This window comes from Euleptes europaea, chromosome 18 (assembly GCF_029931775.1).
Source record: "Euleptes europaea isolate rEulEur1 chromosome 18, rEulEur1.hap1, whole genome shotgun sequence".
Lineage (NCBI taxonomy): Eukaryota > Metazoa > Chordata > Lepidosauria > Squamata > Sphaerodactylidae > Euleptes > Euleptes europaea.
This window is the reverse complement of record NC_079329.1, coordinates 13588820-13606173: the sequence shown is the minus strand read 5'-3', so window position 1 is coordinate 13606173 and position 17354 is coordinate 13588820. Positions and strand designations below refer to the sequence as shown.

At 47.7% G+C, this 17354-nt stretch overlaps 1 protein-coding gene across 1 annotated transcript; it reads right to left on the bottom strand.

Moving 5' to 3' along the window:
* Positions 1-816: 816 nt before the first annotated feature.
* LOC130490202 (trans-1,2-dihydrobenzene-1,2-diol dehydrogenase-like) lies at positions 817-16612 on the bottom strand. Its single transcript, XM_056864025.1, has 7 exons — positions 16514-16612; positions 10651-10762; positions 9051-9214; positions 5781-6033; positions 4168-4292; positions 1944-2094; positions 817-953 (listed from the first exon to the last, which is right to left on the bottom strand). Exons 1-7 carry the CDS (start codon positions 16601-16603, stop codon positions 817-819), a joined length of 1032 nt encoding a protein of 343 aa, XP_056720003.1. The 5' UTR covers positions 16604-16612.
* Positions 16613-17354: the final 742 nt, after the last annotated feature.

The following is a 17354-nucleotide window of genomic DNA, read 5'->3' as shown; positions in this document are numbered from 1 at the left end:
TAGCCATGGGTAGCCCTCTCCATGAACATGTCTACTCCCCTCTTAAAGCCTTCCAAGTTGGCAACCATCACTACATCCTGGAGTGCTCTTAATACCAGTGGAATACAAGTAGCTTTGTAGGTTTTAGGTATCTGTTATACTGGGTATGTGTAGTGATTGGTACCGATACAAGCTAAAACTCACTGCATTGTTTAAATGAAAGCAGAAGGTTAGATGGTGTGCAGAAGGTAAAACCTTTGGCTGTGTTGCCTACTTTTGAGGTCAGCGGAGAAACCAGAAGTCCTCCACTCTGATTCACTTGGAGCGTTGAGTGGACTGCTGGAATGCATGCATGTGAACACTGAGGGCTAGATGCTTCCCCCCCTTGTTTAAAAGACTGCATTCCTCAAAAAGCCAAATGCAGGAAGTGTGTGTCCTATGGTTCTTGTAGGTTATCCGGGCTGTGTAACCGTGGTCTTGGAATTTTCTTTCCTGACGTTTCGCCAGCAACTGTGGCAGGCATCTTCAGAGTAGTAACACTGAAGGACAGTGTCAGACACTGTCCTTCAGTGTTACTACTCTGAAGATGCCTGCCACAGTTGCTGGCGAAACGTCAGGAAAGAAAATTCCAAGACCACGGTTACACAGCCCGGATAACCTACAAGAACCAATGAACTCTGACCGTGAAAGCCTTCGACAATATTGTGTGTCCTATTTTCAGAGATTTTCCCACACCAAAGGAAAAACTTTCCAATCTTCCTGCCTCTCAAACCATAATGTGATGTCAATGATAGACTGAGTCCTTTTCATAGACATGCCTGTTTAGCAAAAGGAAGTTTATTTGGTGTTTCGACTCTGGCCTTTGATAGAGCCGTCTCCCTCGAAGAACACCCCGATCTGCCTCCGTACCTCATCCAGAATGGTGGCTATGAGTTCACTCTCGCATAAGGGCATGACGGGGCTTTCCTTCAAACCTGCATAAGGAAGAACCTGAATGAATAACACTGCATTTTTCTGTTCACTTCTATAATTGGAGCCACAAGGGGTGTAACGGACTGATAGGAAGGAAGGGGTGGGGGATTCAGAACCCTTCTCCCACACTCTCCTCTTAAGGATAGATGCTTCTCCCCTCTCCCTTTTATAAATAAGTAGGGTGGGGGCTTCAGCAATGGCTTTAAGAGCCATTACTGCTGGTCCTTCAGAGTTCTAAAAACAAGGGCCACTTTGACAATTACTTGCCAACCAGTCGGGTCATTTTTAAAAGCTGCCTACTTTAGGGGCAGTCACCGTATCTGGCAGCAATGATTCCATGTGAGTGATTCCCCCAACCATAGAGATGCTTAGAAGAAGAAAGTTGGTTTTTATAAGCCAGCTTTCTCTACCACTTAAGGGAGACTCAAATTGGCTTACAATCACTTTCCCTTCCCCTCCTCACAACAGACACCCTGTGAGGTAGGTGGGGTTGAGAGAGCTCTAACAGCTGTGAGTAGCCCAAGGTCACCCAGCTGGCTTTGTGTGCAGGAGCAGGGAAACAAAGCCAGTTCACCAGATTAGCCTCCGCAGCTCATGTGGAGGAGTGGGGAATCAAACCCGGTTCTCCAGATTAGAGTCCACCGTTCCAAACCACTGCTGTTAACCACTACACCATGCTGGCTTTCTTAGTGTCTTTATTGCCAGCGAGCTTTTGTGGATAATCCCAAATTCTACCCCCACCCTTCTTCCAAGGTGGTTCAGCCCCTCACAACAACCCAGTGACGTAGGTTAGGCTGAGATAAAAGTATGGATGAGTGAGAGTGGACCAAAATGACCCAGTAAACTTCATGACAAAGTAGAGGGGGGAATGAACCAGGTCTTTCCAGATCCTGGTCTGATGCTAACCATTGCACCATGCTGCCTTCGTGTATGTCTACCCTTTGGTCCACTCGGGCGTTCTTTGAAAGAAACCACAACTACTAGGTAGTTACCCTTCAGGAGGCACTGCCGGACGTGTTCGGCTTCGTATCTCAACCCCATGTCATTTTCAAAGAAAAGGGGTTCCGGGGAGGGGGGCAGGGGCCACTCGCAGCGCTGGCCTTTCAGGAACATGATCGTGGGAGCGTTCATGTGTGAGGGGATCTAGAGAAAGAGAAATACTTTGTCATTTCTAGGGCCAGAGGAGGAAGAAGAAGAGTTGTTTTTATATGCCAACTTTCTCTATCACTTAAGGGAGACTCAGACCGGCTTACAATCACCTTCCCTTCCCCTCCCCACAGCAGATACCCTGTGAGGTAGGTGGGGCTGAGAGAGCGCTGAGCTGTGACTAGCCCAAGGTCATCCAGCTGGCTTCGTGTGTAGGAGCAGGGAAACAAATCCAGTTCACCAGGTTAGCCTCCGCCGCTCATGTGGAGGAGTGGGGAATCAAACCCAGTTCTCCAGATCAGAGTCCGTGGCTCCTAACCACTACACCCCGCTGATTCATTCCAAGGCAATCTCTCACACGAAGGAAAACGTAGGCACTGTGTATCAGTATGTGACAAATGCCGACTTTCTCTGCCACTTAAGGGAGAATCAAACCGGCTGACAATCACCTTCCCTTCCCCTCCCCACAACAGACACCCTGTGAGGTAAGTGGGACTGAGAGAGCTCTAAAAGAACTGTGACTAGCCCAAGGTAACCCAGCTGGCTACATGTGAAGGAATGGGGAAACCAATCTGGTTCAGCAAATTAGCATCCACCGCTCATGTGGAGGAGTGAGGAATCAAATTCAGTTCTGAAGATCAGAGTCCACCGCTCCAAACCACCACTCTTAACCACTACGCCATGCTGAGAATAGACTTTGGAGTCTGTTCTGCAGGAACGTAGCGGAAGTTGTGTTTTGGTAGCCATTGCACAATCTATAAAAAAACAAAAAATGGCCACAGGTGGTTTCCATCTCTGTCATCAGGGCTGTGCGTTCTTTTAATAAAGAATTAAAGTTCTGGATTGATAAAGGGGTTGATATAAATTATGCGTTAAGCATATTTGCATAATTCTGCCAGGTTTTTTTTTCTTTTGCTTATCTGTCTTTTTTCTGGCTTTGGTAGTCACGGATGAGGGATTAGTAGGTATGCATGAAAGTAAACCTACTAATCCGTCCCCATGGCTACCAAAACCGGGGGGGGGGGGGATACAGATAAGCTAAAAAATTAAAAGAGTAAGTATGCATGGCAGTAAAGCCCTGACCTGGATGGGCCAGGCTAGCCTCAGATCTCAGAAACTAAGCAGGGTCGGCCCTGGTCAGTATTTGGATGGGGGTCCACCAGGGAAGACCGGGGTCGCTATGCAGAAGTAGGCAATGGCAAACCACGGGGTTTCTAAATTCAGGCAGAGTGGGGCCTTCAGCAGTGTTGGGAGATTCTGTGAAATAAGGGTCTGTGGTCACAACTGTCCTGCAACATAGGTATGGCTACCAACCTGTGGGTAGTGGCTGGAGTACTGGGATTTACGACTGATCACCAGGTGACAGAGATCAGTTCCCCTGGAGAAAATGGCTGCTTTGGAGGGTGGATTCTACGGCATTTATACCCTGCTGAGGTTCCTCCCTTCTCCAAACCCCACTCTCCTCAGGCTTCACCCCCGAAATCTCCAGGAATTTCCCAAACTGGACCTGGCAGCCCTAAACGTAGGCCAGTATTAGCTCCACTAGAAAACCTAGTGAGTTCATGAGAGAGGCAAGGGGGGTTACCGCACTTTGTATTCCCAGCGATGTATTAAGAGTTTGAAAATGTTGTAAAAAACATCGCTTTAAAAGGGCTTTTGGATACCACGGCTTATAAATTGTTGGAAGACGTCTTCACAGCTAAAGGGGCCAAGCAAAGTGCGAACAGTATTTTTTATAACGTTTTCAAACTCTTAATACATCGGTGGGAATACATAGAAAGTGCAAACAGTATTTTTTATAACATTTTCAAACTCTTAATACATCGCTGGGAATACAAGTGCGGTAACCCCCAAGGTTTGGACCAGGAACTTCCAGAGTCACACAACTCTTATGCTACCTCAGCTCACCAATTTCAGCTAAAATTTCCCGTGTTCTACCTCTGTTTCCCCTAAGATCCTGCCCCAAAATGAAGTTCTCTATGTGCGCACCTTCCGCCTCTCCTCTGCTTTCACTTCCCACCTGCATGCCATTTCTAAATCCTTGATATCCCCCACCACTTAATTGGGTACCTCGATAACTCCTTCAGTTCCCCCGATTACTGCCCCTCCTGGCAGTTTGAGCATCATGGTGACATTAAGGATGGCCTGCCGGTTCCCTGAGTAGTTGAGGATGATGGCGGTCGTTTCATCCACTCCTAGGAAACACAGAAAAAGGAACGTGTGCCTGATAAGTCTCTTCCAGAAGCACAACCCTAATTTCTCTCCCTCCCCAGTTTCCTCTCCCAAAAGCTCCAGCTGGCTCCTGCTTATCAGGCCCCTGCTAAATTGGACTGAACATTAAAACTCTGTATGGAGAAAGAATGTGTCCCGTTTCCGGCGCATGTACTTGCATAAATACACACGTGACAACATTATGGCACTATGCAATGTGCAGCCTGCCATTGGCAGCCCTGCTGTGGCTGAATGATTGATAATATATTGCAGATGCAGAACAATCATGATTTTAAACAACATTTTTACTAAAAGGACAGGCATTTCCTTGGCATTTCTTGGGGAGGGGCCATATCTCAGAGGTAGAGCATCTGTTTGGCATGCAGGAGGTCCCAGGTGCAATCCCCGGCATCTCCAGTTAAAGGGACTAGGCAAGTAGGTGATGTGAAAGACCTCAGCCTGAGACCCTGGAGAGCCGCTGCTGGTCAGAGTAGACAATACTGACTTTGATGGACCAAGGATCTGATTCAGTATAAGGGAGTTTCATGTGTTCATGTGACATGCAGTGTCTTTAGGGAGGGGCTGTGGCTCAGTGGTAGAGCATCTGCTTGGCATGCAGAAGGTCCCTGGTTCAATCCCCGGCATCTCCAGTTAAAGGGGCCAAGCAAGTAGGTGATGTGAAAGACCCCTGCCTGAGACCCTGGAGAGCCGCTGTCAGCCTGAGTAGACAATACTGACTTTTATGGACCAAGGGTCTGATTCAGTATAAGGCAGCTTCATGTGTTCATTTAAATCAGTCAAGGATGAACGCTTGGAAAATGAATGGCTACAACAGGCAAAGCGCAGCCTTCATTGGTGTGTGATGTTGCAGTGGTAAGGCGGGTTCTGGTAAGTAGTAGAACTGGAGTTTTACAAGCAAGTCTCTATTTTCACGTGTCAGTCTTATTTCTCTGCCACATTTTTATCCTGTTCTACCTATGGTCACCTCATGAGACGACAAGAGTCACTGGAAAAGACAGTCATGCTAGGAAAAGTTGAGGGCAGCAGGAAAAGAGGAAGACCCAACAAGAGATGGATTGACTCAATAAAGGAAGCCACTGCCTTCAATTTGCAAGATCTGAGCAAGGCTTTCAAAATAGGACATTTTGGAGGACTTTCATTCATAGGGTCGCCATGAGTCGGAAGCGACTTGACGGCACTTAACACACACACACCTATGGGGAGCTCAGGGCGGTCTGCCTGGTTCTCCTCTGCCCATATCATCCTCACAACCCCCTAGTAAGGTAGGCTAGGCTGTGATGAGAGATAGTGACTTTAGTCGGCTTCATGGCTGAGAGAGGATCTGAACCTAGGTCTCCAAGATCCTGTTCCCGCACCCTCACTGCTACCCCATGTTAGCTCTGAAATGCCAGAGAATGGGCCCTCTTCTCCCTTGCCACAGAGACCACCGTTCTAGCGGCCGTACACTTTACCTGTGCCGTGAAGCAGTCCTGACGCAACAATGGATTGTGGCCTTTCAGCCCCGAAGACCATGGAAGCAAACTGGACGCAGTAGCATCCCAGGTCCAAAATGACACCCCCTCCCAGTTTTTTATCAACCAGTCTCTGGATGTCTTTCAATGGAAAGCCGAGTTGAGCTTGGACTATCTTCACGTCCCCGAGAGCCTTCTGGGCCAGCACAGCGCGGATCTGCTCTGATACGGGAAAGAATCTTGTCCAGAAGCCCTAGAAGAGACAAAAGCTATCAAGAATCGGTGTGCGCAGAGGGGCAGAATTTGACATTGCCCTCCTGAATTCATCATCCTGAGAATGTCACTATTTTTAAAAAACAACTACTTAGCCCTCAAAGTTGCAATTTCTTTTGGTAAGAGTGTAGACGGTTACTTGGGAAATGGTCACAAAAAAGGGGAAAACATCAACCAGAAAAAAAAGGACTGGTTAGGTAACTCAAGAGGTTGAGGGGAAAAGCGAAATTGTAAAATATCTTCATAAAACAAATGACTTCAGTAAATCATAAGAACACCTCCATGCAAAAAAAGTCTGATGTATCACCTACAAGAACAGCATATAGGTGTCCTACACAGAAATAACACCAGAAACTGCAAAGGTCAGAATCAACGTATCACATATAAATACAACACCCCCATATGTAAAAAGATGCAAAAATGTGCATCATAAAAAAGCCAAAATTGCACAACCTATATTTGCCATTTTTTTTAAAAAAGGTAATCCCCTGTGGAAGCACCAGGTCATTCGTGACCCACTGGGTGACATCACATCCCGACATTTACTAGGCAGACTATGTTTACTAGGTGGTTTGCCAGTGCCTTCCCCAGTCGTCTTCCCTTTACCCCCAGTAAGCTGGGTACTCATTTGACCGACCTCTGAAGGATGGAAGGCTGAGTCAACCTTGAGCCGGCTACCTGAAACCAACTTCCATCGGGATCGAACTCAAGTTGTGAGCAGAGCTTGGACTGCAGTACTGCAGCTTGCTACTCTGCGTCACGGGACTCCTATATATTGGCCATTAGCAAATGTATTTTGGCCATTAGTCTTCCTCAGTGGCACATATTCTCAAAAAGAGGTCAACACTGTCACACACACACACACACCACAATATATAGGTAAAACCTTTTGTATAAATACATCTGACCAGATAAAATTAATATCTCATGATTCACTGATCACCTCCTCATAACATACTTCACAATGGACATCAACAGTCCATCCTGGCAATCTGATCAGTTACAAAGGCAGTACTTATGTGTAAGCATAGCACCCTTTCTTTGCTCTGCAACCTGCCCATCTGTCCTCATCTGGTCAGCCCTTCTCTTAAGAGTTGTTCGCTGAGAAAATTGGGTGAGCCAAAGTAGTGTAGTGGTTAAGAGTGGCAGACTAATATGGAGAACTGGGTTCTATTCCCCACTCTCCACATGAAGCCTGCTGGGTGACCTTGGGCCAGTCACAGTTCTCTCCGAACTCTCCCATCCCACCCAGAGACAGGCAATGGCAAATAGGGTTGCCAACTGCCAGGTAGTAGCAGGAGATCTCCTGCTAATACAACTGATCTCCAGCCGATAGAGATCAGATCACCTGGAGAAAAATGGCCGCTTTGGCGATTGGACTCTATGGCATGGAAGTCCCTCCCCTCCCCAAACCCCGCCCTCCTCAGGCTGCACCCCCAAAATCTCCCACCAGTGGCGAAGAGGGACCTGGCAACCCTAATGGCAAACCACCTCCGAACGCCTCTTGCCTTGAAAACCCTATAGAGTCACCATAAGTCAGCTGTGACCTGACGTGACGACACCCACACAAACAGGAAGAATGTGTTCGTGTGCAAGAGACCAGATTGGACTGAAGAATTGTAGAAAATTGTAGGAGCAGATAACTTTGCTTCCATAGCCACTGACTTTTTTGGTTTCCTGAAGTCTCTGCTGCAGAAAAACACATGCACACACATGGCAACAATGAATATTCATGATTAGCAGCATGAGATATGGAATGCGCTGACCCACGCTCAGCACACCCTGCCAGGAGGAAGTGGTGCCCAAGGGCTTCTCATCCACAATACTGCAAAGCCTGCTGGTTTAGCCAGATAGTACTGAGCATGAGACAACATGCAGAGTATCAAGTGTCTGCTTGCTGCATCTGTAGATTTACCAGTTCCTTTTCTGGAAAGGCCCCTCTTCCTTCAACCACACTTCTGTAACGTGCCTCAGAAATCTGTATTATATTACTGGCAATGGACTCTATGCAGGGCTGCCCCTTGAAGACTGTTCAGAATCTTCAACGGGTTCAGAATGCAGCTGTAAGAACTATGACTGTGACAGATTTGGGGAGATCATTTTGGTATTTTTAAAAATTATGCTCGGAAATAATTATTTCAAGTGTGGTTCTTATGCTTGTTCCCATATTAACCTGCCTGACTTTTGCAGCCCCACTCTGTGTACTTCCATCTTCAGGGGTGGGATGGGTATAGGGTTGCCAGCTCCAGGTTGGGAAATACCTGGAGATTTTGGGGGTGGAGCCTGAGGAGGGCGGGGTTTGGAGAGGGGAGGGACTTCAATGTCATAGAGTCCAATTGCCAAAGCGGCCATTTTCTCTAGGTGATCTCTATTAGCTGGAGATCAGTTGTAATAGCAGGAGATCTCCAGCCACCACCTAGAAATGTATTTAATTCTTATAAGAAGAAGAAAAAGAAGAGCTGGTTTTTATACCCCGCTTTTCTCTACCGTTAAGGAGACTCAAAGCGGCTTACAATCGCCTTCCCTTCCCCATAGCAGATACCTTGTGATGTATTTAAAAATCTTTAGTAGGCTAGAATTTTTTTTAAATGAATAGTAAATGTGCTGCCCATCCTTCCAATGAAAAAAAAATGGTCTTAAGGAAGGGATTGAAATGAAGTACAAACTGAAGAACAGTGATGACTAGAGTTGCCAACCTCCAGGTACCAGCTGGAGATCTTCTGCTATTACAACTGATCTCCAGCCGATAGAGATCGGTTCCCCTGGAGAAAATGGCCCCTTTGGCAATTGGACTCTATGGCATTGAAGTCCCTCCCCTCCCCAAACCCCGCTCTCCTCAGGCTCCACCCCAAAAACCTCCCGCTGGCGGCAAAGAGGGACCTGGCAACCCTAGTTAAGACACTTAAAGCAAACACTATATGATGAAAGAGTTCTCCCTTCCCATTGGATCACGCTACCCTACATGTCTGCATTCTCCTTTGCCATACTGTTCCCTACCTCCATGAGGAAGACATTGTGTTGCCGGGCGACGCGTATCATGTCCCGGACTTCGGCAGCATTCATAGCTAGGGGCTTTTCGCACAAGACGTTCTTCTGAGCCTGGAGGAAGAGGATGGTGAGCCGGTGGTGTTGTGGGTGGACTGACCCCACGTACACGATATCTGAAAAGAGAAACCCCCCAGAGATCGTGAGCAGAAAAAAGGGAGACGATCTGCACTTGGCCCAACCACCAAATCCGTTTTCGGTGCGCACATGTGTAGAGGGCATCTGCCACACTGCTGACAAAACATCACTGCCATGTTACAGGTCAGGGATTAGTGGCCAGAGCCTCTAAATCAGAAGGTGTGACTTTGTAAACCCCTACGGGTAGGGTTGTCAGGTCCCTCTTTGCCACTGGTGGGAGGTTTTGAGGGTGGAGCCTAAAGAGGGCGGGGTTTGGGGAGGGGAGGGACTTCAATGCCATAGAGTCCAATGGCCAAAGCGGCCATTTTCTCCAGGTGAACTGATCTCTGTCGGGTGGAGAGCAGTTGTAACAACAGGAGATCTTCTGCCACTACCTGGAAGTTTATGCAAAAATATAAACAGAGTTGCTTAAGGGAAAAGCTTATTTAGAAATTGCAACTACTACGGCTCAAAATAAGAAATAATATCACTTTGTGTGCATAATATTGCAGATTAGATATATTGGTGCCAAATATATTAAACTATAGCACTGTAAAAAGAAACTGACAATAAACTATTTCATTTGTATTAAACTCAGACAAATAATTTTGCAAAATTTGCATCTTGTTACAAATCTGTTATACAACATATAACATATAACTCAAAAACGGTTTTGTGTTATATGTTGTATAACAGATTTGTAACAAGATGCTCATTTATTTGTCCTATTGACCTATTGTAAGAAGTATTACATTGGCTATACTATATTTATTTGCAAAATTATTTGTATGAGTTTAATACAAATGAAATAGTTTATTGTCAGAGTTTCTTTTTACAGTGCTATAGTTTAATATATTTGGCACCAATATATCTAATCTGCAATATTATGCACACAAAGTGATATTATTTCTTATTTTGAGCCATAGTAGTTGCAATTTCTAAATAAACTACCTGGAAGTTGGCAACCTTACCTACGGGGTTGCCTCAGTCAGCTATGACTTGACGGTACTTTCCACTAAGGTTGCCAGGTGCCTCTTCGCCGCTGGCAGGATGTTTTTAGGGCGGAGGAGGGCGGGGTTTGAGGAGGGGAGGGACCTCAATGCCATAGAGTCCAATTGCCAAGGCAGCCATTTTCTCCAGGGGAACTGATCTCTATCAGCTGGAGATCAGTTGTAATAGCAGGAGACCTCCAGTTAGTGCCTGGAGCCTGGCAGCCCCACTTTCCACCATTGCCAAAAAAAGTACAGAAGCACTCCCTGGGTGTGGGTCTGGCATCCCTATTGTTAGGCCAAGAAGTCCATCCCTGTCGACCCAGGGGCTGAGCCCCACAGACTGACTTATATGTCTCCATTTGCAGACTGGGAAATACCACCCTCCGTCTCCTTTCCCTCCTTTTCCTTCCTGCCCTGATGCACTTCCCAGGCGCCATCCTCACCTACTTCAGGGTCCTGTGCCAATTCCTCATAAGATCCATAGGCCCTGAGGATACCGTGCTTCTTGGCATATTCTTGGGAGCGTGTGAGATCCCGGGAACCAATGGCTACTACCTGGGGAGAGAAAGAGGGGTAATGTCAAAGGGAGGAAGGAGCTAGCCTATCTATTGACAAATTGTGGCTTAGATCTAGGGTTGCCAACCTCCAGGTACTAGCTGGAGATCTCCTGTTATTACAACTGATCTTCAGCCATTAGAGATCAGTTCCCCTGGAGAAAATGGCCAGTTTGGCCATTGGTCTCTATGGCATTGAAGTCCCTCTCCACCCCAAACACCACCCTCCTCAGGCTCCACCCCAAAAACCTCCCACTGGTGGTGAAGAGGGACCTGGCAGCCCTAGCAATGTGTAGGCTTGCCAACCTCCAGGTACAAGCTAGAACTCTCCTGCTATTACAACTGATCTCCAGCCGATAGAGATCAGTTCCCCGGGAGAAAAGGACCGCTTTGGCAATTGGACTCTATGGCATTGAAGCCCCTCCCCAAACCCCACCTTTCTCAGGCTATGCACCAAAAGCCTCCCACTGGTGGCAAAGAGGGATCTCCTGGAATTACAACAGGGATCAGTTCACCTGGAGAAAATGGCCGCTTTGGAAGCTGTACTCCATGGCATTATACCCCAAGCCCTGCCCTCTTCAGGTTCTGCCCAAAAATCTCCAGGTATTTCCCAACCCAGAGCTGGCAACCCTACCTGGAGTTCTCCAGGAATTAAAACAGTTCTCCAGATGACAAAGATCAGTTCCCCTGGAGAAAATGGCTGCTTTGGAAGGTGGAACCTGTCGTGTTATACTCTGCTGAGCTCTCCTCCCCAAAGCCTGCCTTCCCCAGGGTCCACCCCTAAAATCTCCAGGTATTTCCCAACCCGGAGCAGGCAAACCTATTCCCAATGCCCTTACACTGAGCACAAACCACATGATCCCAGATGTCTGTTGGCTGAGCCCTTCTTCATCATGACTCTCAAGGTAGGCTTTACCTGGAGTTGGCAACCCTAATTGGGGCCTGGGGATCAGTTATAACTCCAGGAGACTACAGAGATCAGTTACCCTGCGGTAGCTTTGGTGGACTCTACAGCTCAGTTTCCTCACCCCACCATCCCCAGGCTGCATCTTCAAATCTCCAGGAATTTCCCAACCTGGAGTTGGCAACTGTAGATCGGGGTTGCAGTAAGGCGGAGAACTGGGTGAGGCTGAGCAAAAAAAAGTTGTCTAGGTCCAACCCATCTAATTGAAGTGTCTGAAAGTACCATTTTTCTTGCATATTAATAGAGCACGCAGCAATTCTTCGGTGGTCCGATTTCACCTGCTTTCATAATTGTCACAAACCGCCTTATAGATCTTCTAGCGATAATGACGATGGTTGCAGAGTATAAGGCTGTAATATATGATTCGGGTTATATATGAAATGTTCTTTAATTGGGCTATTAATTTTATCTCTAAGTAGCGTATGCACAGAGTAATAATTAAGGCTGGCTACACGGCCAAGTTTTTATCTCCATTAGGGTGGATTTCGGGTTTTAGGATCCTCCCCTTCCTCTTTTTCAGGTTCTGTGATTCATGCCCACTTGCAGTTAATTTAGTTTGCAATCGATAAATACAGTATCAGACGCTGAGCTGAATCTAGGCAGCTCTTCTGCTGGTGAGAAAGAGAGGACGGGGGTCCCCTTTTAACCACTGAAAAAAGCTGGAGGTAGATTTACCAGCCCCCATGCCTGTGAACCCTGAGCGCTTTGGGGGAGTGGAGCTTGGAGAGGAGAAAGCAACTTGAAGGGCTGTTATTTAGAGGATGGTGCTGAGTTGTTTACTGTTGCCCCAGAAGGTCGGACCAGAAACAACGGGTTGAAATTAAAAGAGTTTTCGTCTAGACATTAGGAAGAATTTTCTAACAGTCAGAGCGGTTCCTCAGAGGAACAGGCTTCCTCGGGAGGTGGTGAGCTCTCCTACCCTGGGGATTTTTAAGAAGAGGTTAGATGACCATCTGTCAGCTGATTCTATAACCTTAGGCAGATGATGAGAGGGAGGGCATCTTGGCCATCTTCTGGGCATGTAGTAGGGGTCACTGGGTGTGTGTGTGGGGGGGGAAGTAGTTGTGAATTTCCTGCATTGTGCAGGGGGCTGGACTAGATGACCCTTGTGGTCCCTTCCAACTCTATGATTCGATAAATCTATGATCTGGGTGATTACCTGGAAGTGATGTCACACACCCCATGATACTCTAGAAATCCTCCTAATCTTCATGGTAAAGACATAGAGATAAGAGGACATTCCTGGAATTTTGGGTGGCTGTGATGTCATTGCCTCTCCTTTTTCTCCAGCTGTTTATTGCTCATGTGGGGACAGGAGTTGCCACAGGCAGGCACGTGGTAAGCCTAGTTGGAGATCGTGGGACCTTCATGGGCAAAAGCCATAGAGGACAAGACTGTAGAGAGGGGAGGAATTGGGCAAGATGGCGTGGGAAAGCTACTAGACCCAACCTTCTTTTTTCCCTATATGTAAATTGTGTCAAAACAATATGAGAGATTTGCTTGGATCTAGAGAACTACAGAAGGAGCCCTGTGGTGCAGAGTGTTAAGCTGCAGTACTGCAGTCTCAAGCTCTGCTCACGACCTGAGTTTAATCCCAACGAAAGTTGGTTTCAGGTAGCCTACTCAAGGTTGACTCAGCCTTCCATCCTTCCGAGGTCGGTAAAATGAGTACCCAGCTTGCTGGGGGTAAAGGGAAGATGACTGGGGAAGGCACTGGCAAACCACCCAGTAAACAAAATCTGCCTAGTAAACGTCGGGATGTGACGTCACCCCATGGGTCAGGAATGACCTGGTGCTTGCACAGGGGACCTTTACCTTTTAGAGAACTACAAAGCAGTTTTCTGACGGGGCCATTGCCAATTCCTCTTTTCCACTGCAGCCCCCCGTTTTGAGGGTTTAGAGACCTCTGAGGATGTCATGGGATATGGTCTGGGGGCATTTGCAGTGGAATGGGAGAATCCCTGCAGTCTTCCATGGAAGTAACTTGAAAGGCACCCCCCTCATGCTTTTAAGCCCCTACAGATCCTGAAGCCTTGAACAGACGGAGGTGAACATCGAATTCATCTTTTGATATCAAGCTAGAGAATAATGATTTGGGCCATGTGTGAAGAAGACGGAGAAGAGAAGAAGAAAAAGAGCTGAGTTTTATATGCTGATTTTCTCTACCACTTAAGGAAGAATCAAACCGGTTTATGATCACCTTCTCTTCCCCTCCCTACAACAGACACCCTGTGAGGTAGATGGGGCGTAGAGAGCTCTAAGAGCTGTGACTAGCTTAAGGTCACCCAGATGGCTTCATGTGCAGGAGTGGAGAAACGCAACCCGGTTCACCAGATTAGCATCCGGCCCTCATGTGGAGGAGTGGGGAATCAAACCCAGTTCTCCAGATTAGAGTCCATCGTTCCACACCACAGCTGTTAACCACTACAGCACGCTGGCTCGTGGTGCATGAAGCTAGAGGCTAGTGCATGAAGAAGACACCTGATACCCATGGGGACTCCATTTACACCCTAATCAAGTCTCATCCATGACTGTCTGAGCTTCATCGCACGCCAGCAATGATTAAAGACTGATGTTTACAGGACAAGAAGCCGGAATTCCAGACCGTGCAAGGATCTGCTTTATGATGCGGACTTCTCCAGAATACTAACTAATCCAACACTTGATCAGGCAGTATGGCTCACCTCTCCAGGGCAGACATTTGTCACCCAAATAGTTATGTTCTTCTCCCCCCGCCCCACCAAAGCCGTCTGACCCAACGAGGGGTCTCAGCTAATACATTGGTTAAGAGGTTCCCCATGAGGGATCTGAGACAACCCTACTCCCAGATATGAGTAAACTGTTTAACATCACATGAACACATGAAGCTGCCTTATACTGAATCAGACCCTTGGTCCATCAAAGTCAGTATTGTTTACTCAGACTGGCAGCTGCTCTCCAGGGTCTCAGGCAGAGAGAGGTCTTTCACATCCCCTACTTGCCTAGTCCCTTTAACTGGAGATGCCGGGGATTGAACCTGGGACCTTCTGCATGCCAAGCTGATGCTCTACCACTGAGCCACAGCCCCTGAAGGTTTTGCTCAATTTTTTCTTTCTCTGCTCAGGCCTTGGGGTTGGCGTGAGGTTAGATCTGCAGGAAGCCACGATAAACTGACTGCAATAGCTCCGAACCCACTTTTTATCTCTATGGACCACAAAATGATTTGGGGCACTCATTTCCCAACATGTTATAACTCACTCAAGATCATGAAGGAGTTTCTGCAAAACCTAGACTTTCCATTGAAGAAAGAAGAAGAAGAAGAGGAAGAGGAGGAAGAAGAAGAGTTGGTTTTTATATGCCAACTTTCTCCACCACTTAAGGGAGAATCAAACTGGCTTACAATCACCTTCCCCTCCCCACAACAGAAACCCTGTAAGGTAGGTGGGGCTGAGAGAGCTGTGAGTAGCCCAAGGTCACCCAGCTGGCTTCGTGTGGAGGAGTGGGAAAACAAATCCAGTTCACCAGATTAGCCTCCGCCGCTCATATGGAGGAGTGGGGAATAAACCTGGTTCTCCAGATCAGACTCCACTGCTCCATAACCACTTGACTCCCTCAATTGCTCTTGATCAGGTATGAACCCAACCTGAGATTACCACATACTGTCAGCATAGGCCTAAGTAATGGTTTCAGATTCCCTCTGTCCAAGTTGTTTCTTGGATTCCAAAGTGGGTCACAGTTCATTGCCATTTAGCAATCTGCATCTTGGGAACAGTTACAGAATGACACAGCACTTTCCAAAATGGCCGAAACCACTCAAGACACCCAACTAGGGTTGACAGGTAGGGTTGCCAGCTCCGGGTTGGGAAATACCTGGAAATTTTGAGGTCAGAGCCTGAGGAGGGTGGGGTTTAGAGAGGGGAGGGACTTCAATACCATAGAGTCCAACTGCCAAAGCAGCCATTTTCTCCAGGTGAACCGATCTCTATCGGCTGGAGATCAGTTGTAATTCCGGGAGATCTCCAGCCACCACCTGCCGGTTGGCAAACCTATTGCCAGGTTCAGGTTGGGAAACTACAGGCGATTTGGGGAAGGAGCCTGGGGAGGACAGGGACCTCAGTGGGGTACAATGCCATACAGTCCACCCTCCAAAGCATCCATTTTCTCCAGGGGTACTGCTCTCTGTAGTCTGCAGATGACCTGTAATGCCGGGAGAATCCCCAGGTCCTATCTGGAGGCTGGCATCCCTACACCCAACATACCAAAGCCGAATGGAGCCATTAGCATGGTTTCCATGGTCATATCTTGGTATAGGGTTGCCAGCCTCCAGGCACTAGCTGGAGATCTCCTGCTATTACAACTGATCTGTAGCCGATCTGTTCACCTGGAGAAAACTGCCCCTTTGGCAATTGGACTCTATGGCATTGAAGTCCCTCCCCCCAAACCCCGCCCTCTTCAGACTCCACCCCAAAAGTCTATATGTATTTCCCAGCTTGGAGCTGGCAACCCTCTCTGAGTATGAAGCAGTATTCATGCAATGTGACAGTCCAGTTCTTCAATCAGCATTGACCAGGCCCCTTGCTAGGGTTGCCAGCCCTGAAGATCTCTCCCCATGGTTTCGTGCAGGCATTAAACAGAACAGAGGAGAAGATGAAAACCTTGCAGGAACCAGTAGCCTCAATAACCCCCACAGGATAAAGCAGCAGAGACAGAGAGCTTTGAAGGGCACAGGAAAGCGGAGTGTCCCGCTCACGAAGCATGATCCCCCCACCCCTGTTCTCCCCCATCCCCTTCCAGCCCCTCTGGACCAACCTGGTGATCCTCAGGCGGCAACGTGGACAAGGCCACGAGGAAGTCGTGGCTGATCATCCCAGCAGAGCAGATTCCCCAGCGTATCGCCATGGAGGGTTTTCAGATCTTGGGTTGCACAGGAGAGCGAGACAGAGCCGATGCCGGTGCTTGTTTTGCCAGAGTGCCGTCCCAAGTGGCTGAATCAGCTGCCCACACAGCGGGCTGGGCCCCGGTGGGAGGGCAGGGCTCCCCGCAGGCAGGGCGTGGCCACCTGCTTGGCTGCCTCAGCGTTGACACAGAAGCCACGGGCCAGAAGCAGGCCTGTGGCGAGGGAGGCCTGAGATTCGCTCTCGGCGCTGCTGCGGCAGGTGGACGAGGAGCCAGGAGACCACGGCCTCTCTCTGCTGAAATGAGTTCAGATCCAGGGGTAGGGTTGCCAACCTCCAGGTCGTAAATCAAAAACAAGGGCACCTCCGTGCCTATACCATAAGGTTTGGAAATTAGCACGGGAGAAATGGTACAAAGAAGCACATAGTGTGCAACATGAAATCTTAACTACTAAGTTGCTAAATACATACAAAGATACAAGGTAAGTATGAAGTAATTTTCGGTGTAAATCAGGAGGCAAAAGTCCTCTTCTGGATTTCAAAGATAACCAGTTCCTTTAGGATATCCAATCGCAGGTATAAATCCAAGAAATGGGGGACGGCCGTTTCACATTCTTTTCTTCAGCCCCATAGCATGTCATCAATTTTGTAGTAAATCAATTACATAGAAAAATAGTCTGTTTCAATTCAATCTTCTACAGCAGCGATGTAGACCAGTTCCCATTACTGGTCTACATTGCTGCTGTAGAAGATTG

Bases quoted from the DNA above. Each gene is read 5' to 3' on its own strand.
- LOC130490202 (XM_056864025.1), bottom strand. From the start codon at position 16,603: ATGGCGATACGCTGGGGAATCTGCTCTGCTGGGATGATCAGCCACGAC. The intron at 10,763-16,513 runs GTTGGTCCAGAG...TTCTCTCCCCAG, and splicing joins TGCCGCCTGAGGATCACCAG to GTAGTAGCCATTGGTTCCCG. The intron at 954-1,943 runs GTAACTACCTAG...TTCCTTATGCAG, and splicing joins CCGGCAGTGCCTCCTGAAGG to GTTTGAAGGAAAGCCCCGTC.